This window comes from Phaeoacremonium minimum, assembly GCF_000392275.1.
Source record: "Phaeoacremonium minimum UCRPA7 unplaced genomic scaffold PA7_03_scaffold_104, whole genome shotgun sequence".
In the NCBI taxonomy this organism is placed as follows: Eukaryota; Fungi; Ascomycota; class Sordariomycetes; order Togniniales; family Togniniaceae; genus Phaeoacremonium; species Phaeoacremonium minimum.
The window spans coordinates 59,883-85,315 of NW_006921011.1; the positions used below are offsets into that span (position 1 = coordinate 59,883).

Consider the following 25,433-nt stretch of genomic DNA (forward strand, 5'->3'; position numbering starts at 1 on the left):
TCTCAAACTCCGCGCCGTCTCCGCGCCATCAATTTCTTGTAATGGCTCTTCTTTCCGCTTGTTGACCTCTCCTGGATTTCGTTATATTTGCTCTTGAACTTGGCATTGGACTCTGCAGAGCCAAGAACTTCTTCGACAAGAGTGCGCTTCCGCTCTTTTCGGGTTAGGCGTGCACTATAAAACTCTGTAGGACCTTCGATGAGAGTTCCTACTTGGGAGAACTCTGGCAGCGGGTTTTTCCTCGTGTCCTTTTTGAAATGGCGCTTCGGGTCCAAGACTGATCGCATGCGTAACAGCTGGAGATCTCTCTTAACATTGGGATCTGCCAGATTCGTTCGTGGTAGGTGATACCAGTCCGGGCCAGCATCGTCTGCAGCAGTCTGTTCGTGGTCAGCGATATGCCAAGTATCATATTATGACACAACGGATAATGAGGTGAATTCCTGTCAGAGTAACTATGAACAAATAAAAAATCATGTGTGTGCAGGACTTGATCCCATGACGGGATCTTGTCAATGCTTCATAGAGATTTGGGATTTAATTTCATCATGCAGGAGAACTGGGAAAGTCATAATTGGACGAACCTTGCTCTTTTTAGCGACCAGCTGAGGAACTCGTACAGAAAGATCCTTGGACTTCTTCACTATTTCGCCTTGCTGTCCGACCTCGCCAGAAGCGGCTCTCACGGCGAGGGAGCCTGCCTCTGGCTGGTTGACCTTGGAGATGGCATGTTGCTCAGAAGCATTGGATGCCAGCCGGCTTTCCGCTTCTGACAGCAACGCCTCTATCTGATCATCAGATATCTCGAGCGTTGCGGCTCCCATGTTGGCAGCGCCAGGACTGGAAGTGCTTGCTGGAGAGACTTTGCCAATATGGACTCGTGGATTCACGACCAAACAAGTGCCCAAAAAAAATCCTGGAGCTGCGGGTAGCACTGGGAAAGCTCAGGAAAGTGGGGCATGACTTTCCATGGATCAACACGTTTATCCGGAGCCGACCAGCCGACCAGGAATCGGCAATAGGCGGTCGGCAGAAGGAGATGTGCCTCAGGCATGGAACAGCCGGTGCTTACTACCATCTGGGAAGGACAGAGCGAAGTACCTATGCCGTCATCTCGTCTCATCCGATCGCACTTACCGGGGCGAGGCTGGTGGTGGATGACTGACAACTGGCAGTTGGGCAGATGGACATGGCCTTAACAAGGGGCCTGGGGGCCTCTTGGGCTGAAGACAAGGGGACCGAAAAGTGTCGGTAAGGTGTGCACTACCTGACACCAACCTACCTAGAGCTAGCTACTCATGTAGACTTTGTGTGCTTTGCGGCCTGCGCCACATCTAAGAGTCGGATGAGGGATGGATGTCATGTACAGAGATTGAAAATTGGGGGTTAGTGTGCAGGTGTGCAGCTGTTCTGCGTGTACCTAGATACCTCACGTCTCAGGGTTGACCTGCCTGACCGCATGTACTGTACCTACCTTCCGGCTTTACATACAAAAAGTGACTGCTGCCCAACCTTTCCCATTTGCCTCGAGTGCTGGTGTTGCACAATTCATCATCTCATCATTTTGGGCTGCCTGCCTTGGTTTTGTCGGAGAAAAAAAGAAAGAGAGTATCGTAATCCGCCCTTCCACGAGCCTAACTAGAGGTTATGCACAGCCAGAAGGCAGCAGAGAAAAGGATATAAGATCATAGGCTCAGGTATGTCATTCCTGTTAAATGTCAATGTCAGCCGCCTACTCGTTTCTTTCAATGAGCTTTCGCCTTTCCCAAGTCCCAGCATTCCCAGGCGTCGAATCGCTGCTCGTTGTCGACCGCTGGTCCCCCAAACCTAACCAACCTTACCTTGCTCGGCACCACTCGAGCTGAGTGGCTCCTCCTCCACCTGACCAGGCGAGCCAGCCCTTCAAAGAGAGCACTCAAAACTCCACCCATTCGCTACCTTACCTCCACTCCACAGCCAATCAACAACCCCAATCCCCCAGAGCTCTTTAACAGGTCGACGAGGCAGAACCATCGTGTGCCTGCGTAAACAAACACTCGACAAAGCGCAGCTCATTGTGCAGGATTGCTGAATATCTCAGAGGCGTGCAGAACCCGAGCGACCCCGACCCAGCCATCTCGTCGCACGATTGCGACTCGCCACAAACCCGATTCCCCCGAATCAGTCATCACGCTCTCGCGTAAACCGCCTGTACAATGGATCCCCAGAATCCATCCTCGGGGCAGCAGAATCGGCCGCAGCCGGTCTACGACACCAGCCACGGTGGCCACTACGGTAAGTCGCATTGCATCCGCATTTCCGGCCTCATGCGACCGTGTACTGACCTGTCGATTGTCTAGGCGCAAGCGCTGCGGTTTGTTTTTGCACGCATCCACGACCATGGCAGACCCCGCTAATGATGTCTCCAGTTGTCCGCGCAAGGGTATGCGCCAGCAGAGCTGTATACAGGACCATGGGCAAACGTACGTCCAGCTGCAAGCGATCTGAGTCGCGCTGTATCTTGCTAACATTCTATCTGCGATCAGGTCCACCAGGGCCTTAATGGCCAGTATAAGGACATCCTGACTACGTACTGGCAGCAGACCATCAACCACCTGGAGAGCGACACTCACGACTACAAGCTGCATCAGCTTCCCTTGGCCAGAATAAAGAAGGTCATGAAGGCGGACCCTGACGTCAAGATGATCTCAGCCGAAGCACCAATCCTGTTCGCAAAGGGGTGTGACATTTTCATTACTGAGCTAACTATGCGCGCTTGGATCCATGCCGAGGAGAACAAGCGACGAACTCTCCAGCGGTCTGATATTGCCTCGGCTCTGGCCAAGTCGGACATGTTCGACTTCCTCATCGACATTGTTCCTCGTGAGGAGGCATCCTCTCACTCCAAGAGAACCACTGGCCAGGCTCAAGGCGTGCCTGCCCCCGCCCCTGGCCAGGCTCCGATGCCAGGCCAACACGTCCAGGCCCCGAATCACGCGGGCCAACACCCTATGGCGGCCACAGACTACTCTATGGGCGGCCACGCTCTCGCTCCGGAGACGGATTACCGTCAAACCCAGAATATGTACCCTGGCCAGGTCCAGCCCGGTCCCTCCGCCCCTTATGGGCAGGCGCAGGCTCCGATGTATGGCGACATGCAGGACATGTACGGCTACGGCACCATGCAGCCGCAACAAGTAAGTGTTCTCTTTGCCTCCTCACTTTGACGTTTGCCTAATTCTTATTTGCATGCACCAATGCCACCTGAGGAATACGAGTAAAGTCCTAACCTGCTTGATCTCGAGTAGAGCGCTTAGGTGTGTCCTCGTTGAGGAGGAAAGATGGACAACAGCACTGTGCCCCAGGTAGTATCGATTTCAGACGACAGTTTTTATTCCCCCCAGAATGGCGGGCATGACATGAAGTTCAGCCCGACCCCTTAAGGACGCATTTCTTTTCGTTGAGGTCGGTTATTGTAGCTAGGCAGTGTTTCGGCGTAAACTGGCAACCAGGGTAAAGGGTATTTATGGCAATTCAGAAGAGCATTTCCCCCGTCTCTTGACTTCGGTATCCGCTATGCTGGCGACTCGTAATTTTCATTTATATCGTAGGCGTGCACCATGGAAATCATGTCAAATGGATTATCTCAAGCCGAAACGGGACGAGAAGTTGGCTAGGGCAGGTGCAGCGCGATTAGGTGCCTCAACAGTATGCGTGAGTTTCTCCAGTAACACAGGCCCATTCATAGCGTCGACACGGTTGTATTTCTTGTTCCTCATGGAAATGTCAAAGAACTCATCGTGGTTCTCGGATTGCATCAGAGCAACGGTCTGCTCAAGCTCTTCCAGATTGGAGCGCAGCATGAAGCCTCTCTCGAGGCCTTCCACAAACTCGACGAGGAATTTGACGTCCTTGGCCAAAGCGGCAACCCCATTAGGGTTGATATGCTTGACTTCGAATGACAATGGCAGTGCCAGGATCTTCTCGGCGGCATGGCTAAGAGCATCAAAGTAAATAAGTTCCTTGATTTCGCGCGGGAGTCCGAGCAGTGTGGAGTTCATAATGTTCGACAGATATCTAGTCAATGTCTGCATGTAACTGCTGGGCTCGGAAGAGGGCGTAGTTGACATCCTGGGAGCGTTGGTCAATCTCACGGATGAACATCACAAGCGGGGCATCGTTACTCACCAGTCATACTCAGCGGTATCAACCAGATCGTCAATCTTGGAGTTGACCAGCTCGAATATACGTTTCTCTGCGGTCTTTTTATTGCTCCGGAACTGCTCTGTGGCGCTCAGAGTTACAGGTCCACCAGCAGATGTTGATGACCGAGCTCGGATCAGCAACTGCTCTAACTCCTGGCAGGCTGTTTCGAAGTGCTCCAGGTTGATCAGGATCTGCACTATCTGACCCAGATACTGCGAGCTCAGTCGCTCAACAAGCGACTGGCAAACTTTTTCCGTCAAAAGCTCATCTAGAGACTAAAGGTATGAAATCAGCGTGTGAAAGGCGATCAAATGGCAAGCACGAACCTTTCGGAGAGTGTCATCAATGACATTGGGGTGTTGAAAGTGGTCATCAGAAAAGAAGTAGAACTGATTGAGGAAATTCCGGATATCAATGCAGCACAGGGGATACATCTGCGAGAACGGGAGGACACAGGGGAAGGTGAGCTCTTCTACCGGCTTTTCCTGTGTGAACCAACTGACGTTCACTACCTTCTCATATTCTTCCACCGTATTTATGGCCATAGGCATGTAGTCATCAGTGGAGACAATCTCCTGGAAATCCTCACTGAAGCGACGCTTGAGAAGTTCTGCATACTTATCAAACAGGGTCAACAGGAAGTTATCCAACATCGACACTGAATAGCCCCAGCCTTCCATGGTCTGGATGAAGAGAGCGATCACACCCTTGATCTTCAAAAGCACCTCGGCATTGGTCACTTCGTTCAGCGCTCTGGAAATGAGCCTGATCGCAGAATGGCACATTGAGTCCCATAGCTCGTCCACATCAACGGTGGTTCGCAGCTGTGGTGCGCGTCGCATGGTCGCCTTCTCGATGATTGCGAAGCCGGCAATACCCTCAAGCAAGCTACTCAGGGAGTTATCGTCGTCAGACTCGAGGTTGACAGTGCTTGGCATCAGCAAATCCTTCTGCTGCCGTCTAGTTGCTGCGTAATCGGAGCGAAACTTATCGCTCTGACCGAGAGCATCGTGGATGTGTAGACACTCAAAAAGTGGAGTGAAATCCACCTGCACCTCATCGTTGTCAAGGACATCAAACTCTTCGCTTTCGTCGAAGACGAGCTCGATTGCAGAGTTGAGCTTGAAATGGGACAGATAGTCATTCTTCTCTACCCTTTCGCGCTGTCGCGTTCTTCTCATTTCAGTATGGTAGAATGCTACTTCTCCTAGGAACTGCGAAGTCTCTCGAATGCGGAACAGCCAAGTGTTCAAGTCCGTCATTACGGCCTCCGATATTGTCTTCTGAGACGCCGGGATAGACTTTTGGATCAACAGCGCCAGCTGATGCTGAGTTGCATATTTGTTTTGTAAGATCGGTATCAGATATTCATTTTGTAGATCCTCGAGCGACTTGAGTGCAGCGTAGTAATTCTTCTTCCGAATCAAGTCGTGCGCGTGATTCACCGCAGTCAGGATCTTGAGCGACTCCTTGAGTGCGTCCGATGCGTCGGCAAGGTTCTGTCGTACCCCCCTTGTGTTCACCAGAGCTTGTTTTTGCTCCGCCAACTTCTCGGTGCTGGACTGTATGGACTGGTTCAATTCGAGGATCTCCGCCGTCAATGCAACGGTACCTTCGCGAACTTTCTGGAGCTGGTTTACGGAGCCCAGAAACTCCTCGTGCTTCGTCAGGCCGATCGTCTCGATGTCGGCTTCCCGGTCCTCGGCATATTGTGAGAGACTCTGTACGAGCGAGGTCGTCCTACTACTAAGAGATGCATCTTTCAAGATTGGAATCAGTTGGTCGAGGAAGTCGGAGTCGGTCGAGGAGAGAATGATCTATTTGATTGCGATTAGACACGGTCATGAGGGGTGGGCTCATCCATTATACGAACCTCGCTGACGGCAGAGCCGTAGTCCTCGTATGTAGGCGCCTTTCGCGGCATCTTCAATGCATCATGCGCTAAATGCTACGGGCATGCTTTTGGAAAGACTGTCCTGGGAACTGTTTTTGATTGTCTCGAGGATTGTTTCGCATGTAATAATAGCTTTGGGAAGTCGTATGTATGGGAGCTTGGACCATGACATCCCATTCCAGGCAGCCCTGCCAGTCGCTACCAGCTGTCGGCAGCTGGCTCAACTTCATCCCAGACATTACAAGATGAGGGAGACTAAACACCTACCATGGTCAAGATATGTCCTCCCTACCAACGGAGGTGTTCTGGATCTACTTGATTTTGAGATTTTCTGTTTCTCCAAAAGGGTCCTTTGTGCAGAGCTTTTTGATGGCAACTGACCTCAGATGTTTGATTTGGTAGAACTTACCCCTTTACCCCTGAATATATTTGAGTGTATATGCAGCCTCAGTCACCTACCTCACTCCTCCGCTGCTGCACTGTGTTTCAATATCTTCTATGTGGTATTTATCTATTGAATACGTGACAGAGGAAAATTGGTCAAGTATGCCTAGGTTCCAAGTTTCTCCGACTCATGGGTCGACCAGTTTTAAGCCATGGATCAGCAGTCTCCCCACGTACAGCTAAGCATACGAGGCAGCTCTTGAAGGTTTCCCATCAAACCAAATACCACTTTACAGCTGTTTACTGAGGATAATAGTAACTCCAAGCAATGAACCGTAGTAAATTAATGATAGTAGGTGTGTGAATCGCCATCTGTGTTCCTTGAGGTGTCCCTACACGTGCACGGAAGATGAATAAGATATGCCCACCTGCTCAAGGAATTCGCACCTACCTAAGGTAGTCATTACCAAATTACATGCCAGATGGCAGCCTTCCACTAAATTTCCCTGCCAGGCTTTCAAGCTATCTCATTATATTGCTATACGTAGGTAGGTCGACAAAACAGGCCAGGTGGGCTACACAAGCTTGGACAGTCAAAGCAGTGACCGGACCATACAAGCAACGCACTTGCCCTCCCAGAACCGAACTAAGCAACAGACAAGCCTTCACAGAAGTCGCAGCTTCCCTCACAAAGTCATCAATTACCCTTATCCCATTCCCTTCTTCCTTCCTAGAACAGAGCGGACAAAAATTTTGAGTAGACTACCGAAGAGCAGCAAGGCTTCCCATTTTCTTCTATCATTATCATATTTGGGCCGTCCTCTGTTTCAACCTCCTTCTCCCTTACACTCACGCTCGCCCGCTCTCACCTTCTCCCCCTTCCACTCTCTTGACCTCTCCCGTTTGATACCATTTTTGTCTCCGTATTTTGGTCAGGACCTGTCGACGAAGATTCCCTCTTTCTTCCCCTTGTCATAGCCACAGTCGTTCTCAACACATAATCCATTTTGGCATCAAGTAAACTGTCAAAACAACACACGATGGCGCAGACCAAGGAAGCTGCCTTCCACCTGTCCTCGCCTCGCTCTTCCAGTGGCGGGGCCGACTCATGCAAGCACGAAGGCACTCCTGACACTCGACTGACAGCTTTCTCTCCGGATGAAGGATCGATCAAGTCATCTAAGCTACTCAATGCTCTCAATCTGAGTGCCTCTAGGCCCTTTCCGGTGAAGTTCACAGTTGACTCCTACAACCCTGTCACCGTTCAGCAAGACAAGGATCCTTTCACTACGGCCACCCCGTCCAAGAAATCGGAGCAAAAGCTGTCTGCCACTGCTTCTGCTTTCCGACCCTTGTCGGCTGCACTTGTTGTTCGCGGCTCAGGAGAAGTAACCCCTAAGCCTCAAGAAGCTCTCCCCGTTAACAGCGACAAGTCTGTGGGTTCCATCTTGTCGGATTTGAGCACTGACCTGCACATCTCACGTTGCTTGGTCATCTCATCTCCGTCCAACGGTGTCACAACTGCCGAAGCAGAGTCCTATCTCTCGGTGAGTTTCAGGATATTCAAACAGCAGAGTGGCTGGGCTAATGCAAGTTTTAGGCATTTGAGCAGCTCGGCTCTCACTTTCAGGGCACGAAGCAAGTACATGGCAAGGCAAATAAAGCCTACGTCCGATTCTCAGATATTCGCGATGCATGCATGGTGCATGGGAACATTCAGATCGGCCGCAAGGACTGGGAAGTCCAATACATATCGCCAAACAACTTCAACCAGGTTTGCAGACAACACTTCTTTCGTAATTTCAAACTGACTTTGAACGATAGGCGGTCTTACCCGGTTCAAGATTTGCTACTTCACACGAGGGCCAGCTCGTTGCCGTTGCCGTTGCTGAGCCGGGCAATAACATCGACTCTGAAAATCTCGAGTCTTTCGTGTACCAGCTCCTACAGGCGGAGGGACAGTTGTTTGCTTTCCAGAAGCAGAATGGCTCTGAGGGCAAAACTTGCCAAGCCATTGTCGAGTTTTGTGATGCAACCTTGGCCCTTAATGTTGGCATCAAGTTTAAAGGGGTAACTGTTGAGGTAATTTTGCTGCCATTCTCCTATCTCTGATGTACTAATAATCATCATACAGGGAGCATACCTTGTTGTCTCAATGTACAAGCCAGACGAGGTCACGACAGTCGCGTCTTCCGATATCAACGGTGGAGCCTTGTCACCCCCTGGTGGTCCAATGACTGATCTCACGATGGGATTTCGAAACATCTCCTTCTCACAGCACCAGCCAACCACTGCCCTAATCAATGCTGGTCAGCAAACGCCGCCTCTCAACATGCACATTCAACACCCAACAGCCTTGATACCCATGGTTTACGGCGGACAGTACACAGCTGTTCCGCTTTTCATCAGTCAACACACGCCTCCCCGCACTCACAGCGCTACGTCGTCGACAACAAGCGTGTCTCTTTCTGGCCAGCTCTATCCGCAACTGGCCACTGCGCCTCAATTCGGATCAGTTCATCGCGAGTATCATAGCCCTAGATCCGGGCACAGCTATCGTCCAGACGCTCGTCGCCAGAACGCCGCACGTGTCAATCGAGGACCAAACACCTATTACAATCAAACCGGCCATCACAATCACGTCGACGTCAATCGCATTCGAGAAGGAATCGATGTTCGGACCACTGTATGTTAACATAGCGGGTGTCTTATACAGAGTGCTGACTATTTTAGATTATGTTGAGGAACATCCCGAACAAGGTCGATCAGGGCATGCTCAAGAGGATTGTTGACGAGTCAAGTTGGGGCAAATATGACTTCATGTACTTGCGCATTGACTTCGCCAACGACTGCAAGTAAGTGCAGCGGGCCAATGCAGTAGTATCGCTTCTAATAGGCAACAGTGTTGGATATGCTTTCATCAATTTTGTTGATGTGAGTGATAATCCTTTCCGCGACCTGCTGCTTTTCACTAACAGTGACATAGCCTCTGGACATCATTGACGTTAGTTATCCGTCTCTTCCACTGATCCAACTACTAAATAAACTATAGTTTGTGAATGCTCGAGGAAATCAGAGATGGAACTGCTTCAAGAGTGACAAAGTTGCGGAGATTTCCTACGCTAGTATGTGATGTGCCTCTTATGTGCAAAGTCGTCTCTAATTCACTTGCAGCTATCCAGGGCAAAGACTGTCTCGTGCAGAAGTTCCGCAACAGTTCAGTCATGCTGGAGACTCCCCACTACCGACCCAAGGTAAGTCTGTCATTCGCTTTGTTATGATACTTCTCTTATCATTATGATAGCTCTATTACACCTCGAACGGTCCCTTGCCAGAGCTCGCTGGTCAAGAGGAACCTTTTCCCGAGCCGGACAATCAGTCAAAAATGAAGCGTAGCTGCGAGAATGCAGAGCATGTTGGTATGTATAAGACTCAAGATCTTTGGAAAACCCGACACTAAGGTCATGAAAATAGGACTTTTCACTCCGAACGCTGGCCAGCACTTCCGCGACGAGCAACGTCGACGTCGGTCTCAGTTTGATCGAGGCACGCGGCTTGCGGCCCTTGAAGAGTACGACTACGAGACAGCCATTCAGAACTTCTACCCAGTCCAGTAGATCATTTGATCTATTAGCGATCTTCGGAGTGTCCTCTAAACACCGAGAGCCTACGATGCGACACTAGCAACTTGTGATCATGCAGGGAACAATTGCACAAATGACTTTAGTCATGCGACATTATTAATTTGCCTGATTTGCTATCTACGGAAGCTTCCTCCCAACTCCATGCCATATATATCCTCTACCCTTGCCAACACATCCACATGGCTTTCTCCAATCGTCACGCATAATAGGTTTCAAGATCCCAGCCTCTAATAGTACTATACAAACGCGATCTGACGGACTTCGTTCTTGGGACTGACAGCTTGAGTTTGCTAAGTGTGGAGGATCATTGGACTAAGTGCCAATTGATGGCCGTTAGTGGCCATGGCAGTCTAGGAAAGGGGGCCACCTGCTTTTTAGGCTTGCCATGCACCGCTCTGGGCTTGGGTTGGTACGAATAGAAGACAGAACATGGCTATGTCTTGCTATCGTGTAACAAAATTAGAGTAGTTTTTCCTAGGCAGATGACCGGAGCCGCGATAATGGGCTGGGCTTTCTTTATACTGCTCGCTGCCGTATTGATCTATGATGTACCTGGTGACATAGACGCGGCTTTCATAGTCGTCCTGCAGCTTTCATTTGACGATCGAAAATTGGGCCGGCTGAATGATTCTCGTTTCCCTACGATGGTATATATACTTCTTGAGTGACTATGTGTAAAAGTACGATAAATGCTTTCAACTTGGGTCTTCTGGCAGTGCTGGCAATGGCTTTCGAGGGTTGCTTATTTGTGACAATGATGATCGCGTCAATGGCGGTTTACTTGCGTCCTCTATACCATGATCCAATGCGTCCCTGTTAACTGCTGGGGGAGGGCTGACGCTGCCCTCAAGGTCCTCGAGAGGTGGGCTGGCAAGCCTTAACTCCTGTGATGGGGTGTAACTTTGCATGTCGCTGAAGAACTCGCCCGGTTCATCTATATGGATTGCAGGCGGAGTTCCATCATGTCCATAGTCTGAAGTTGGAGTCAGGGGAAGTACTTTCTCCGAGTATGAGTCGCTTCGCGTTAGCGGATGAAGACGATGGTCTCCCTGTACACTGTGGGCGACTCTATTGCGCAGTGGGGTGGGAGATTCCGGGCTAGAGAATCCCTCGACGGGCGCAGAGGGCGGCGTGGGTGTCATGAGGTTGGTGTTTCCCAGCATCTGTGGAAAGGCGAGGTCGATGGTGTTGCCGACCAGGCCTCTGGAGAAGATGACCAGCAAGAGGCAGGCCAGGAGCAGCACGGACTGCAGGATGGCCATGCGCTTCTGGAAGACGACCTCGTCGGCCAGGAGGTTGAGGCGGGAGGTCAGTGCGACGACCTCTCGCTGGGACTGCTCCCGCTGCGTCTCGAGCGCGATGACGGTCGACTGCCAGATCTGGTCGTACTGCTGCCTCACATTGTGGAGCTCGCTCAGGACCGTCTTGTTGAGGTTGTCGAGGAACGAGTCGACGCGAGAGATCTGCTTGCGCTCCATCTTTTGTAGCGCCTCCTGCAGGAACTTGGACTGGTCCTCGATGTACTGGAGCGAGAGCGTGGTGTTCGACTCGAGCAGCTGCAGGCGTTTGCTGACCGTCTTAAAGAAGCTTTCCTGAACCGTTGGAGACGAATTGGATGCCGATGCTGTGCTGGTTTTATTTCTGGGGGTTGTGTGTGTTACGCTGGATGACTTGCTTGATGGCGGAACGGGTATCTTTGAGGAGGTAGGTGGTTTACTAATCGGTGAAGAAGATGGAGAAGAACCCGTAGGCGTCTCAGACGACCGGTCCTCTGCGACTTGGGTGATATTTGCCACGATGCGGTCCTCTGGTATCGCAGTCATGGATGCTGCTGGAGCGGAACCATTGACCATAGGAGACGGCGAAGCACTGCCAGACAAAGCACTAGCGTTGGCCGCAGACAAGATGGACGTGTTCCGCACTCCTTCAACGGTACTGCCGGTTGCTGACGATGGGTTCGTGTTTGGTGCTTGTTCCTCCAAATCAACCATGTTGGTCATTTCCTCAACTGGAGGAGATACACGGACAGTTTCTGTAGTTGTCGGCGTTCCTGTAGCGCAAGTCTCGAATAGCGGGCCGGGATAGAAGGTGGGATACCAAGGTGATAAGCCCATTTCTAGAATGGCTTCCGAGGCATTGCTGTTCATGTCCGTGGTAGCTGGAGGGGCTACTTTAGGCTCTGCTGTCTTGTTATTTGACAACGGCTCCTGCTCCGGTACTAGCTCAGGCCCGGAGATTGTCTCCTCCGCTTCATCCTCCTCTCTTGAGCCTTCAGCATCTTTCCAAGAATCTAGCATTCTGGTGCCGTGGACCCTGAGGAGAGAAATCGGGCAGTAATACTCGTTTCCGTAGTGTGTGAGGAATTCAATGCGAATGTACTTTGCCCAGATCTTGGGATTCTCCACCAGAAAAGGTTGGAGATCCCTCGAATTCCTCGCTTCAAAGGTACCAATATCCTTCCACTTGTCGATCTTGACAGGGTAGCGGTCACTAACGCTAACACGAAATAGCCGTACCATGCTCGAGAAAAACTCGAAGTTTGCTAGCACGACTGTGTCAACAAGGATGTCCTCGCTCAACTCGACAATGACAAACTTGTTCTGCTGTGAGCAAGTGAACAGCATGTACGAGTCCTTGTTCTCGAGCAGGATAGCCTTGGAGTTCTTAGCTCCAGGGCTCGTCTTGAGAACTGTGGCGCCTCCGTCGAACGAGGAGAATGAGAATCTCTCCTTGCAAGTCTTGCCTGCGTCCTTGGGGCGCGGGTACTGCGCCATGCCGTCGTCATATAATATAGGCTCCTCGGCGATGTCCTTTCTTATGACCGACGAAGGACTGGGCCTCGTTGACGCTGATATTTCCGAGATCTTGTCTGAGAGCACATCGAAATCTAGCGCAATCTCTGCATCATCTCCTAAGCTGTCGAGGTCGCCATGGCCCGAGTTGATATACCCGTCTCCCCTCCCCTCTTGCTGTTTCCGAGCCTTCAATTCCGCAGGGTCCTGGCCTGCTTTGCGCAACTGCATTTCCTTCCATTCCTCGAACGACATGAAAGAACTCGTGGCTAGATCGCCAGAGTCCGTATCTTCCTCCTTAGCATCCTTTTGGGGCTCTGCACCTTTGTTCTCCTCAGTCACATTGTCGCCGGGCCGCTCGCCTTGCGTCCCATTCAGCACCGTGGGTTCTGCTTCATTACCGGCCGTGGCCGTCGGGGTGGCTGTCGCTTCGGTATGTACAGTCGAGTTCGCCGACGACCAGGCTGTGCGCAGACATTGCTGCGGTAGGGTATGTGTGATGTAGTTGATCGTCCTCGACTCGCACGTCTCCGGAGTGTAGGGCGCTCGCCCGTCTATGGACGTGTCTGAGCCATCTCGGCCTACAGCCAGTCCCGAGAGACTGAGAGCTGCAAGTGTAAGCCAGATCCTAGAGCTCCCGGGTGGAAGCCACATTGTGTAGGTTCAGCGGTGGTGTGGTCTGTGTCGACGGGCCATAATCGAGAGCGAGTTGTGCAGTGCTGTGCCTCTTGTATCGTCGTGTCTTGATATAGAAGAATCTTTCTCCGGGAGGTGAGCGCGGGTGGTCGAGATACCGGGTTTTGCTGCATTCAAAGTGGCCAGGTTGGTCTGTCCTCACACATTGACGGAATTGTTGGATTCGAGATTGCCACCGCTGGGGGCTGCCATGCTACCACACCGACTGCCCTGATAACAAAGCCGGCGCCAGAAATTTAACCTTGCAAGATACTGGGGGGTTGGCCCACGGTAGTGCCCCCACCAAGACAGCATGGGCCCCCTATTTTTAGTGCAGCCTTACAGCAATTGTTCTGAGCGCCGCCATCTTGAAGAACCCCACGCTGCGTTTCAAAGCCTACAAACACTACAAACGAGAGTGTCTTCTGCAATTGTGAATAGATATTAGGGTGCTAAGGTGGGGAGAGGGATAGGAGGTACAATTGTGGGTAGAGTTCCATTGCTCATAGTAATTCCTATGGCTCAACTTCACCTCTAAATTGGCTTCTTCACTTTATGTACAGTCTTCCTGATCTCGGCCATCATCATTTGCCATGCATGCCCTACGATGTGTATCATTCCTGTATAAAGAAGCACACAATTGACGGCTGTGCATAGTTGTGCGCTTCCAGGGGCTGACGGAAGCGCAATTGTTACAATATGGACATGACTCAAAGATTAGAAATCTCTGTTGGTGGAATCTCATAATTGATATCTCATTACGGCGCAATGATATCAAGGAAACCGTTCGTTCAGAGAATTGATTTCGAACGGCAACCCTGAGATATCTGGGCAGAGCTATCAACAAATCATAACAAAGGTGTTCAGTGCAGTGCCTGCATATGGATATCAGTACCTCGAGACCGCGGGAGACAAGACTCTAGCGTATCCACTGACACCGTACAAGCTCGTACTAAGAAGAGCTAAGATCTGGGGTTCTTGGGCTCGATGCTTTCGGCACTGTCATGTAATCTGGCACGGCATGGCCCCTTAATCGTGGCTGATGTGTTGACATCATGGATTTCAACAGCCCCTTTTCCAGCCATCTTCGTGCATCACTTATCCTCTTCAACCATGCAGCCCGTTTCTTCAGTATGATAACTAAATCCTCACCGCAGGCCAGCAATTGTTACCATGGGCAAAGCACGGGTCATCTACTGGTTCCGGACGGACTTGCGGCTGCATGACTCTCCAGCTTTGAAGGCGGCCCTGGACTTAAAACCAGATGTCCTCTGGCCCATCTTCACTTGGGATCCGCATTATGTCTTCAGTGCCAGAGGCGCGCCAAATAGATGGCAGTTCTTGTGCGGTCGCCCTATACCATGGTCGTAGAAATTGTGCTAACCTGGCATGCAGACTTGACTGCCAAAATGACCTCTCGGGGTCAATCACCAAGCTGAACAGCAAGTCTCAGTTGTTTGTCGTGCGCGAGGCGCCGCAGACATTGTTCCCCAAGCTGCTCAAAGCGTGGAGAGTGACTCATCTTGTGTTCGAGAAGGACACGGATGCGTACGCAAAGGAGCGGGATGCTGCCATCATGGCCATTGCGAAGAAGGCTGGGGTGGAGGTGATCATGAAGGCAGGCCGGACGCTTTGGGACAGCGATGAACTTGTAGCGAAGCATGGCGGTAAGCCCACAATGTCCATCACGCAGCTGCAAGCTGCCGGCGAGAAGATTGGAGAGATCCCAAAGCCGATTCCGGCGCCCAAAAGCCTCCCTGATCCTGGAGAGACGCCTCTGAATTTCAAGAAGCAAGAGCCAGACAAGAAGCCTGACTTCAATGAGGAGTGGCGCGCGGGGAACGACAATGGCTATGCCAAGCTGGCTGGTCCGAAAGGCGACTTCGCCGTCGTGACGATGGAAGAGCTAGGCTTTCCAAAGGCCACGACTCCCCACCGCGGCGGTGAGACAATAGCATTGCAGAAGCTTGACGAGATTATGAGCGATCTCGAGTACATTTCAACATTCCGCAAACCCAAGACCAGCCCGGCGGCGTTTGAGCCGCAGTCAACGACATTGCTCTCCCCTTATCACCACTTTGGCGCTCTCTCAGTCCGCCTCGTCTACTGGCAGACGGTGGAGGCAATCGAAAAGTACAAGAAGAAGGGCAAGAAGGACGCCTCGACACCACCGGAGTCTATGACCGGACAGCTGCTCTTCCGTGACATGTATTTCGCCGCGCAGGCCGCCATCGGATACCCTTTTGGGCAGACAGCCAACAACGCCTACGTCCGCTTCGTCCCCTGGCACCTGCCCTCGACCCTCAACAGGTCAACGGGCCGCATAACGGGCTCCTACGAGGTAGACAGCCCGCAGGCAGACGTGTGGTTCCGGCGCTGGCGGGCGGGCGTGACCGGCTTCCCCTGGATCGACGCGCTGATGCGGCAGCTGCGCGAGGAGGGCTGGATCCACCATCTGGGCCGCCACGCCGTGGCCTGCTTCCTCACGCGCGGCGGATGCTACGTGCACTGGGAGCGCGGGTGCGAGGTCTTTGAGGAGCTGCTGATCGACCACGAGCCGGCGTGCAACGCGGGCAACTGGCAGTGGCTGAGCTGCACGGCCTTCTTCTCGCAGTTCTACCGCTGCTACAGCCCCGTGGCCTTCCCGCGCAGGTGGGACGAGCAGGGCGCCTTTGTGCGCCGCTGGGTCCCCGAGCTCAAGGACCTGCCGGCCAAGTACATCTACGAGCCGTGGAAGGCGCCCATCGCGGACCAGAAGAAGGCCGGCGTGCGCGTCGTGGCGGGCGATCCGCTGGGGGAGCGCGAGGCCGGCACGTACCCGAAGCCGATGTTTGACTTCAACGAGCGTAGAAACATCTGCATCGCCAGCCTAAAGAAGGCGTACGAGGTCGGCCTGCATGGGAATGATGCTAGGGCGCTTGACGGGAGCTTCAAGGAGCTGTTTGCGGATGACAGTGGCAACACTGAGATGCAGGGTGACATTGGCAGCGATACGGGGACAGCTGCTAACAATGACGATGATCATGTCAGTACAGATGGAGAGAGGGAGGCAGGCAATGCGACCCAGAATGGTGGTAAAGAACGCTCGAAACGAGGAGCCAAGCAGCAGACGCTTGACAGGCATGTCAAGAAGCGAAAGGCGTAAGGTGGCATCACATCTCGCGAGACCGTTGCATAGTGGTGTGAAAAATAGAATTTAATGCATGTCCACGTGCTTTGATGACCCCTAACCGAGTAAAATGCAGTGAGATACTCCTTACTATGCAATGACTCCAAGACAGCCCTATGCAAACGACGAGTGCAAATGCAATCTATGCCTTCCGTAATTAGACCGCTCCCATCTCATGCGCTTCCGAACCAAAATTACCACTCAAGATCTGTACACAATTTCATACAAATAAAAGTCTGCAGGCGCCTCGCTCAGATGTGCCCCTCTCTGTGCTCAAGCTCGCGCATATACTTAACGAAAGTCTTCTTATGCGTCTACGGCCAACATGTTAGATTCATGTGTTTTGATGGAAAAGTGTTGGGAAGATGCTTACCATGCCGGCATATCGGCCGTTCTTCAGAACACAAATGTAACGAAGACCCAACTTGACGAAACATTCGTATACAAGGTCCATGGGCGATTTAATATCCAAAGCTACAGGTGCCTGTTGATTGTTAGAGGGCTCCGGAAATCCGTGTCAAAGGATGTTCTTACAGGATCAATATATGGTGTGAAGTCTGTCGGATCAGGCTCGCCATCGTCTGAATCATCGATGGTAGGGACCTTAGCCATCAGACACATCTGAGAACCTTCATCAGGGAGGTTGTCAAGTGCAAACTCCAGATCTGGTGCAGGGATCAAGCCAACGAGGACGCCATCGCGGACGACTGGCAGCCCGCCATCGAGCTCGCCTGCCTTGTGCAGAAGTTCCAGCTTACTCCTGAGGCTTGAAGCTGACACCACGGGTGAGTTTGTGATATCAATGACGCGCTCTCGCCGAACACGCGGGACAATGTCAGCAAGTTCAGACGTGAACACTGGTCTGTGCTTGTTGTTGAGGAAAGGATAGGAGTTCATCTCCGTCAGGAGGTCCTAAGAGAGTCAGCCAAGTCACGATGAGTGGCGATAGAAGTGTTCTTACGTAGATGCTTAGTGGCTCTATGGCGTCTGAGGTCCACTTGGCAACAAGAATTGCAAGGGAAAAGGGCAAGACGTAGTCGAGGCTGCCCGTGAGTTCGAATAGAATAACCACGAGCGTGACCGAAAGTCGAGTAACTCCGCACATGGTCGATCCGGCTGCAATCAGAGCATAGACACCGGGCTGGATGCATGTTGCGTCTCCAACGACAGCACAACTTCCCCAGACACCCCATGAGGGCCATTTGAAGACAGTCCATTGTACTGCGTGTCCAATCAATCGTCCCATCAGACCGCCAACAACCATAGACGGGACGTAGATGCCGGCCGGGACTTTCTGTCCATCTTATTAGTACCGCCGTTCATGGCGTGGGCAACAGGATCAGGCAGTCTGATAACTTACGATTCCAAATGTGACAATTGTGAGGAAACCCTTGATGAGGAAAGCTATCAAGAGGCTTGACAAGATAGGAGGTATGTCATCGATGCCGCTTGGACATAGGCCCATGTCATCCAAGTTGTTATCTCGGTCATCACAGGGTGCAGCAAGGTTGTACAGCAGTTGCGCAACGGGTAGCTTTGTCAGGCGGCTCCAGTATCCGATAAGTCCAGTGACTAGGGCGACCAGGACCACCTCGAGGAGAGGATAGGCCTTTATCACCCTAATACGACGGAAAGACTTGGCCCAATGCCGAGATGCCTTGATGAAGAGAGCTCCTGCCGCACCGCCTAGGATACCCACAGCAATGAAGGTGGCAATCTCGAAATATTCCCAGTCCACACTGTAGTGAACTTGAAACATGACAATCTTGTGGGTTCCATAAGGATTTAAAAACTTCAGCGTGAGGGCCGCAACGATACAGCAGAAGAAAGTGCGGAATAGAGTCTTTGCTGGAAAGAAGTAGGCCACCTCTTCGAGTCCGAACAACACACCGCCTAGAGGGGCACCAAAAGCAACGGCAACACCAGCCGCGGCCGCAGCAGACAGCACTTCACGTCTCTTGCCGTCATTGCTGTCGTATTTCGAGAAAATACGGCAGGCAATGTTGCCAATACAGGTGGCGATGTGCACGTACGGGCCCTCTTTGCCCAAGCTCAAGCCCGAAGCAACACTCATAATCAGACCTAGAGACTTGATGATGAGGGTTTTCAAACCTAGGAAGCCGTGGAAGACGAAACCGCTTAGAATCACTCGCACTTCAGCCACGCCACTGCCTGCCGCAGAGTAGTAGATCATGGGAGGACCAACGGAAGCTTCCGGTGGGGTCTGTTGAGGACTGATGCTTGGGCTCTCGTCGTGAACATTGTCCACGTCTTCGAGAGTTGCCGCCTCGGCAGCGAGATTCTCGTCGAACGTTGACAGTCGATATTGGGACGGGACGACGGTCTTGGTAAGCAAGGTAAGCAAGCATGCAATAGTAGAGAAGCCAACCACGAAGCAGATATAGACCGCATATTCGGTCCATTCCTCTCCGTAAGACTTGCCCTGAAGGACCTCGCCCCAGTCTTTCCAATCTGTGCAGGGCCCAAGGGGACAGCATCTCTGTTGAAGATGAGTAAGTATTTATATTCAGCAGTCCAAATAAAAGCGGTTCCATTGGCCACTTACCCTCTCACTCAGGTACCATGCCTTTGCACAGTACCCATCCTTAAAATCGAAGATGGTCTGCTCTGATATGTCGATGACATATGCAAGGACAGCCACCATGACTCCGACGACAGCACTAAGAATCCAGCCCTGTGCTCCGTCGAATAGGACATATACCCGACCCCAGAAGTCCTTGCGGCTGCGGAGAGCCTTGACCCGGTAGGCGTCTGCTATGCTGTCGTGGACCCAGTCGGTCGATGTGAACTGGTCGTACCAGACGCGCTCGTCGGGATGGATGGAGGACTTGGACTCGGCCATGGAAGACTCCTGACGGTCGGAAAGAGCTTGGATCAGGCGCTGACCCCATGACTCGACTCGGCTGTGGTGTCGGCTCAAAGGGATGCTTCCTGTGACAAACACATTTAGTCAGTCTCGGGCATGATATAGTACTGTTCAAATCTGCAGCACGAACCTGTGGAGCTCGCATTTCGAGTTAGATGAGGATGCCGGGGCGAATCGATTTGGACGCGTGCCTTGTTGGCAGCGGTTGTGAGGAGGGGAGACCGCTCGTCTGCCTGGTCAAGGGAGCTCCTGCGACTGCGGTTCCGGTTGCGGTTCCGGCTGCGATCTCGAGGTCTCCGGTAGGTGGTGGGAGATGGCGGCAAGGAGAGATATCTCCCGCTCTGCCCGTTGTCTTCATCCATCTCTGGAGAGACGAGGTCGTTGATACATGGAAGAAGAGCAGCACAATAGAGAAAAGGAATGTCGTGGACTTGGCGGAGGGTAGGTCTGTCTGTCGGTCGGTCGGTCGGTTGTTGTCCAAGCCAGCCAGCAAGAGGATCAGCAATCAAGGCCGATCAACATGTGGGGCCAGATGTCGACGCAATCGCGAGCCAAGCCTGCAGAACAACTGGCTGATTTACTGTAATGGAACAAATGAAATAGAAATGCAAGCAAAGACAAATCAGAATAATATGGCCATTCTGTCCTGGGCAAAGGTCCTCGAAGAAAAGACCTGGTCTGGGGGACGGGGGAAAGCAGAGCTAGAAGGGTATGCGTGGTCAGCGAGACCCAAGACAGTCACACGTGAGGCTTTGGTAGGGGTGTCTCAAGGGACCACCACATGCAATCCCGTTCAAGGCTGTTCACCTCCACCACGCTCCCCAACTATAGAAAAGGCTGTCAGATGGCCTCGATCACGTCAGACAGCTGGAATTATAGTTACTATGCTGTTTGGGTCAATCAGGCCACTTGCTTCCATATTCGAGATGTTCGCAACTATACTCTTGTTGACATGTTGTTACTGTTGTTGTGAAGAGAGAAGAACGCATACAAAGTCGTACAGTAGTGGCATGATACTCCCCTGTCGCGATTTCATCATAGCGCGCCCAAGGGTCCTGCCCAGTATTCGCCGCGGCGATCGCTCGTGTTATTGGGCGGCAGTGTCGCTTGCTAGAAACCCTGCCGGCCATTGATTCCCAGATGGCTGCACACCACCACCACGACAGATGAACCCTGTTGAACCCCAAGAACCCTTATAACCCTGGAGGAATGGTGCACCAGCCAATACCGTATTTCCCCCCAGTAAGTCATCTGCAGAGCATCGTCGCTCAAATGCTGACCGGTGAGCACGAAAATGCTTTATTAGATTATTCTCTGGATCCTCTCTGAATCAGTATCATTGTAGTTCGTCGTTGTAGACGCAAATCTCGGGACGGGTGGCTTCATCATTCAACGCCACCATTGGAACGGCAGCCGGTTGGACTGCATACGGGTAATGCATCGGCTGTGCAGTAGGTAGTTAACGTTGAATACCGGTAGCCAACTTCAACAAGAAGTGTTTGTGGCTTTGACTCCTACCTACAATATCTAGGTATCGCTCTGGGCGGGACAAAGTACCTATCGGTTTACCGCGGGACGGATGTGACCCTAGTAGTTGGTAGTGGGGTAACAGTAAATGATAGGTGACACCTTTAGGTAGGTGTGCAGAGCAGTCAACCGCAACCTTAAGTCAACTCTAACCATGAGGCTCAATAAACCCCGTATGGACGTGCATCAGTGTGACCCGGGCTTCTCCACTCTTTGAGGCATGGGAGATGGGCTTAATTCGTAAAGCAGGGCTATTCCATCATGTCCAGCCACGATAGCAAGCAGCCAGTTGTCCCCAAATTTGCCTCCTTCAAACCAAAGCCAAACGCATCAGAAGCTGCTGCCTCTGATGTACCATCTAAGCCAAACGACAGAGCACGCATAGATGAAACCAAGGAGAGACACAGACGTAGGCGCGAAACCCGGGACGACGACCGTGGGCATTCCAAGTCAAAGTCTCATCGTCATGGTCGTCGCAGGTCTCGAAGTGAGGAAAGACACGGAGCCAGGACAGTGCCACTACCACAAGCAGACTCCTCTCGCAAGGACGAAAGCAGCGAGAATCAACTCTTCACCGTTGACAAGCGTGGAGATCCTCTAATAGTCAGATACGGCTCAAATGACCGCAACAGGATTCCCGCCTACCGTCGGGTTGGGGCGGGGAGAATTCTAGGAGCGCCTGGTCGAATTACCATCCTGCGAGATGGTATAAAGGAAGTGTTTAGTCTTGGGGGCAATAGAGAAGGGGCTTCTGCCTTCCGCGATAGAACCTACCTGGCAAAAGTCCTGCGAAGTAGGCCGCGGCGGTTCAAACAACGCCCTAAGGCACCCGATGAACAAGCCGCCGAGTCAGATGAGGAATTCGTTCCCTTGAAGCAGTCACGGAAACGAAAACGCGGTCAAGATCAACCCAATGAGTCGTCTGATGAAGAGCAGCCGAATTACAGATCCATCTATGGCAAGCCCAAGGCCCCTGAAGACTCTGATAGCGACCTAGATGACAGCAGCGTCACCTCATCCCGGGACGAAGAGGACCTCGAAAGCCAGGACCCTATCAAAGCTAAGTTTATCGAGCTATCCCGGCGTGTCAAGGATCGTCCAGAGGACATAGACTCTTGGCTGGAACTTGCTCAAGCACAAGAGACCGACCTGCGTCTTGGTGAAGATACCGACGCTCAGTCGAGAGATGGAGCTAAAGGCCTGGCCAATGTCAAGCTTTCACTTTACGAGGAGGCTTTGCCTCATGCACAGTACGATGCAGACAGGGAGAGGATACTTCTGAGGCTCATGCGTGAAGGATCAAAAGTTTGGAGCACCAAGACTCTGGCAAACCGCTGGGCTGAAGTCACGAAAGCAAATGAAAAGAGCTTCGCTCTATGGAAGGGCCGCTTAAATTTCGAATTGACGAACATGACAACCTTTACGTTTGATGGCCTCAAGGAGTTCCACCTAGAAAGGCTACATTCTCTACGGGGCCAATTACCTACAGCATCCCAGAATTTTGACGACGATGCAACTAAGTTGTGTAATGAGTTGATATATGTATTCCTGAGGACTACACGTTTCATATATGACGCCGGCTTTGTCGAACTAGCAGTGGCGGCATGGCAAGGTCTACTTGAGCTGACATTTGCTCGCTTTGCCGAGACATACGTTCCAAGTACCGAAGAGGCGATGAGCTCATTCAAAGACTTCTGGGAAAGCGAAGTGCCTCGGATCGGCGAAGACAATGCGAAGGGATGGCAGCATTTTGCGGAGGCTGAGGCAATGGCAGATCTGCCCGAGCCAAAGACAGACAAGCCTTTGCGAGCACCAGACACCAAGGATGCATATAAGGCATGGGCATCAATTGAAGTTGAGCAGGCATGCAATGGGAAAATGCCGGCGAGAACGCTGGACGAGGGAAGTGAGGATGATCCGTACCGTGTGGTCATGTACTCGGACATCGAACCCCTGATATTTTATATTCCTTCCGCGCCAGTATCCGTCAAGACTACGTTGCTCGATTCTTTCCTCCTATTCTGTGGCATTCCCCCAATAGATGCATCCGGCGCAACAAGGGTGGCCTTCGATGACCCCTTTGTCTTTCGTGGAGGCAAGGCTATCGAGAGGGAGTTGACAAGCCAACCGACGATGATCGGTCATGAACCTGAGGACCTTTCGAAACAGCTGCCAGCGTTTTCTCGGGATGGCAGTCACGTAGCGATTACTCCAGACGTCCTGTTCGCTGGGAAGGACTGGTTCAAGTATATTGTTAGCTGGACTAATTTTTACCGATCGAACGAGGAACCCCTTAAATACGACTGGATTATAAAGACCGTCAAGCAGGTGGCGCTCACGTTCGGATTTTGTCAAGCAGCAGAGTACAGTCTTGCGCTCTCATGGAACCATGATTGTCGCAGCTCGAAAAAGACAGCGAAGACACTTCTGAAACAGTATTCATCGAGCATTAATCTCTACAATGCTTACGCCTTAGCAGAGTGGGAGAATGGGAATGAGGATCTTGCTCGGAATGTCTATCTATCGGCCGCGAGCCTCCAGACCACAGAGGAAAAGGATAAGCAGCTGCTTTGGAATACATGGGCATGGAAAGAGCTGAATTCGGGCGAACGAGACCAGTCTCTCGCCTGTTTCGTCTCTTCCATTGAAGAGTCACAAAGTCTAAATTCCTCACAGCAGAAGCTCCCCACTCCTCCATCGACAGCTCAAATATTGAAGACGAGACAGAAGCTCCTAGCTCGACGGGACTACTCTTTGTCCTCTGGGAATATTGTTTCCAGCGCCCTCTTCGCCCAATCTCTGGCTCTACTGGAGTATCTGACAGCAGAAGGAGGCACAGAATCAAGATCGGACAAACAGGGTAACATTTCGGCCGCTATTGAAAGTATACTTGCATTTTCGAACGAGTTGATCTCACGCCACTTCGGAGCTCATAGCGCACACGAACAACTACTGCAATTTGGCGCGAGACTTCTTTACTTCCATGCAAGTCACGGGTCAGTATCATTACTCCAGTGCTAAGCTACAGTATATTGACAGTCCACAGACCCTTTCGACCGATTTTTCTCCGAGAAAACCTGCTGAAATTCATCACCATCTTCCCTAAAAATACCATCTTCATGACACTCTTTGCCTGGGCAGAGTCCAGCCTTCGCATAGACGATCCTGTCCGAGATGTCCTCCGGCACACAGTTCTTGTAGACCCGCACGACTGCCTAAGCAGTAGGTTCTTCGCCATCTCTCACGAACAGCACGTAGGCAACGCACATTCTACTCGGGCGGCGTTTGAGAGTGCTCTTGAAAGTGAGGCTTGTGCTGGCAGTGTGTCACTCTGGGTATCATACATTCGTTTCTGCTACAGCAGGAAAGAGCTTCGGCAGAAAGCCAAGGACGTGTTTTACCGGGCCATTGGAAGCTGTCCCTGGTCGAAGGATCTGGCAATGGAAGCCTTCACCACTTTGGTGAAAACCATGGAGTCGTCTGAGTTGAGAGCTGTCTTTAGCACGATGACTTCCAAGGGTCTGCGCATTCACGTGGATCTGGAGGAGTTCTTGGCAAAATGGTCGCAATCCCAAGGGTCTTCTCAAGTTCGCCCTAGATAGCTAGATAGCTCGAAAGAGAGATATTGATGCCATTGAGGTCGAAATATATCCTTGTTCCAAAGCTTGACAGATTGTGGCCCATATTTCACGCCTGTGAACCTTAACGCCACGGCGAATTAGATTTATCTCCCACATTGCAGGGGTTGGAATATAAATGTGCACTTACACCATAGCGAACCAAATTTCCATCAGCATTCTTAGCCTCATCTCCTTATCGGAACTGCGAATGATTGCTGCCGCTCCCATTGCCGTGAATGAGAAAGTTTCAGCTTGCGGGGATTGACTGCAACGGGGTCAAACGGCGTCTCCGTGGCGGCCGGCGAACCATGATGTTGAGGAGGCGGTTTGTCTGAAGGGGCACAATCAAGCGGTCTCCCTCCAGCACGAGGTCGACAGCTAGGTCTCCGGCCAGCGAGTCGGGGGTGATGCTGCAGTCGTGGCAGACCTCCTTAAGGGGGCACGTCTCTGAGAGGCTCAACTCGAGGCAGTGCTCCTCGCTCTTGGCGCATTTGCAGCACTTGAAGGTGGTGGTTGAGTCGTGGCCGCACTTGTAAATATAACATACCAGCCAGCACATATCGCGTATGTACTTGCAGTGAATGCCAGTTTGCAGAAAGGTTGTATGAGGAGTAAGTGAGGTCAAAGTGACTTATTGGGTTGGCAAAGAAGTCCAG

At 51.8% G+C, this 25,433-nt stretch overlaps 7 protein-coding genes across 7 annotated transcripts; 3 read left to right on the top strand and 4 right to left on the bottom strand.

Annotated features, from left to right (window-relative positions):
- Positions 1 to 2: 2 nt before the first annotated feature.
- Positions 3 to 824, bottom strand: UCRPA7_1437 (putative rrna-processing protein fcf2 protein; the record flags this gene model as incomplete). Its single annotated transcript, XM_007914017.1, has 2 exons — positions 3 to 380; positions 585 to 824. The coding sequence occupies 2 exons, from the start codon at positions 822 to 824 to the stop codon at positions 3 to 5; spliced, it is 618 nt and encodes a 205-aa protein (XP_007912208.1).
- Positions 825 to 2,195: 1,371 nt separating this feature from the next.
- On the top strand, positions 2,196 to 3,422 carry UCRPA7_1438 (putative nuclear transcription factor y subunit c-4 protein; the record flags this gene model as incomplete). The annotated part of the gene is made up of 5 exons (XM_007914018.1): positions 2,196 to 2,274; positions 2,340 to 2,353; positions 2,409 to 2,462; positions 2,526 to 3,176; positions 3,384 to 3,422. The coding sequence occupies 5 exons, from the start codon at positions 2,196 to 2,198 to the stop codon at positions 3,420 to 3,422; spliced, it is 837 nt and encodes a 278-aa protein (XP_007912209.1).
- Positions 3,423 to 3,620: 198 nt separating this feature from the next.
- Positions 3,621 to 6,109, bottom strand: UCRPA7_1439 (putative exocyst complex component protein; the record flags this gene model as incomplete). Its single annotated transcript, XM_007914019.1, has 4 exons — positions 3,621 to 4,110; positions 4,168 to 4,460; positions 4,512 to 6,002; positions 6,059 to 6,109. 4 exons carry the CDS (start codon positions 6,107 to 6,109, stop codon positions 3,621 to 3,623), a joined length of 2,325 nt encoding a protein of 774 aa, XP_007912210.1.
- Positions 6,110 to 7,503: 1,394 nt separating this feature from the next.
- Positions 7,504 to 10,080, top strand: UCRPA7_1440 (putative meiosis protein mei2 protein; the record flags this gene model as incomplete). The annotated part of the gene is made up of 12 exons (XM_007914020.1): positions 7,504 to 8,010; positions 8,064 to 8,237; positions 8,288 to 8,545; positions 8,598 to 8,772; positions 8,999 to 9,149; positions 9,208 to 9,318; positions 9,367 to 9,397; positions 9,450 to 9,467; positions 9,516 to 9,588; positions 9,638 to 9,717; positions 9,768 to 9,882; positions 9,938 to 10,080. The coding sequence occupies 12 exons, from the start codon at positions 7,504 to 7,506 to the stop codon at positions 10,078 to 10,080; spliced, it is 1,836 nt and encodes a 611-aa protein (XP_007912211.1).
- A 961-nt stretch (positions 10,081 to 11,041) lies between these two features.
- On the bottom strand, positions 11,042 to 13,377 carry UCRPA7_1441 (putative sad1 unc domain-containing protein; the record flags this gene model as incomplete). Its single annotated transcript, XM_007914021.1, has 4 exons — positions 11,042 to 11,080; positions 11,163 to 11,699; positions 12,096 to 13,261; positions 13,341 to 13,377. 4 exons carry the CDS (start codon positions 13,375 to 13,377, stop codon positions 11,042 to 11,044), a joined length of 1,779 nt encoding a protein of 592 aa, XP_007912212.1.
- A 1,370-nt stretch (positions 13,378 to 14,747) lies between these two features.
- Positions 14,748 to 16,719, top strand: UCRPA7_1442 (putative dna photolyase protein; the record flags this gene model as incomplete). The annotated part of the gene is made up of 2 exons (XM_007914022.1): positions 14,748 to 14,911; positions 14,970 to 16,719. 2 exons carry the CDS (start codon positions 14,748 to 14,750, stop codon positions 16,717 to 16,719), a joined length of 1,914 nt encoding a protein of 637 aa, XP_007912213.1.
- Positions 16,720 to 16,994: 275 nt separating this feature from the next.
- Positions 16,995 to 19,992, bottom strand: UCRPA7_1443 (putative chloride channel protein 3 protein; the record flags this gene model as incomplete). The annotated part of the gene is made up of 7 exons (XM_007914023.1): positions 16,995 to 17,057; positions 17,117 to 17,227; positions 17,278 to 17,655; positions 17,705 to 18,037; positions 18,104 to 19,243; positions 19,310 to 19,695; positions 19,761 to 19,992. The coding sequence occupies 7 exons, from the start codon at positions 19,990 to 19,992 to the stop codon at positions 16,995 to 16,997; spliced, it is 2,643 nt and encodes an 880-aa protein (XP_007912214.1).
- Positions 19,993 to 25,433: the final 5,441 nt, after the last annotated feature.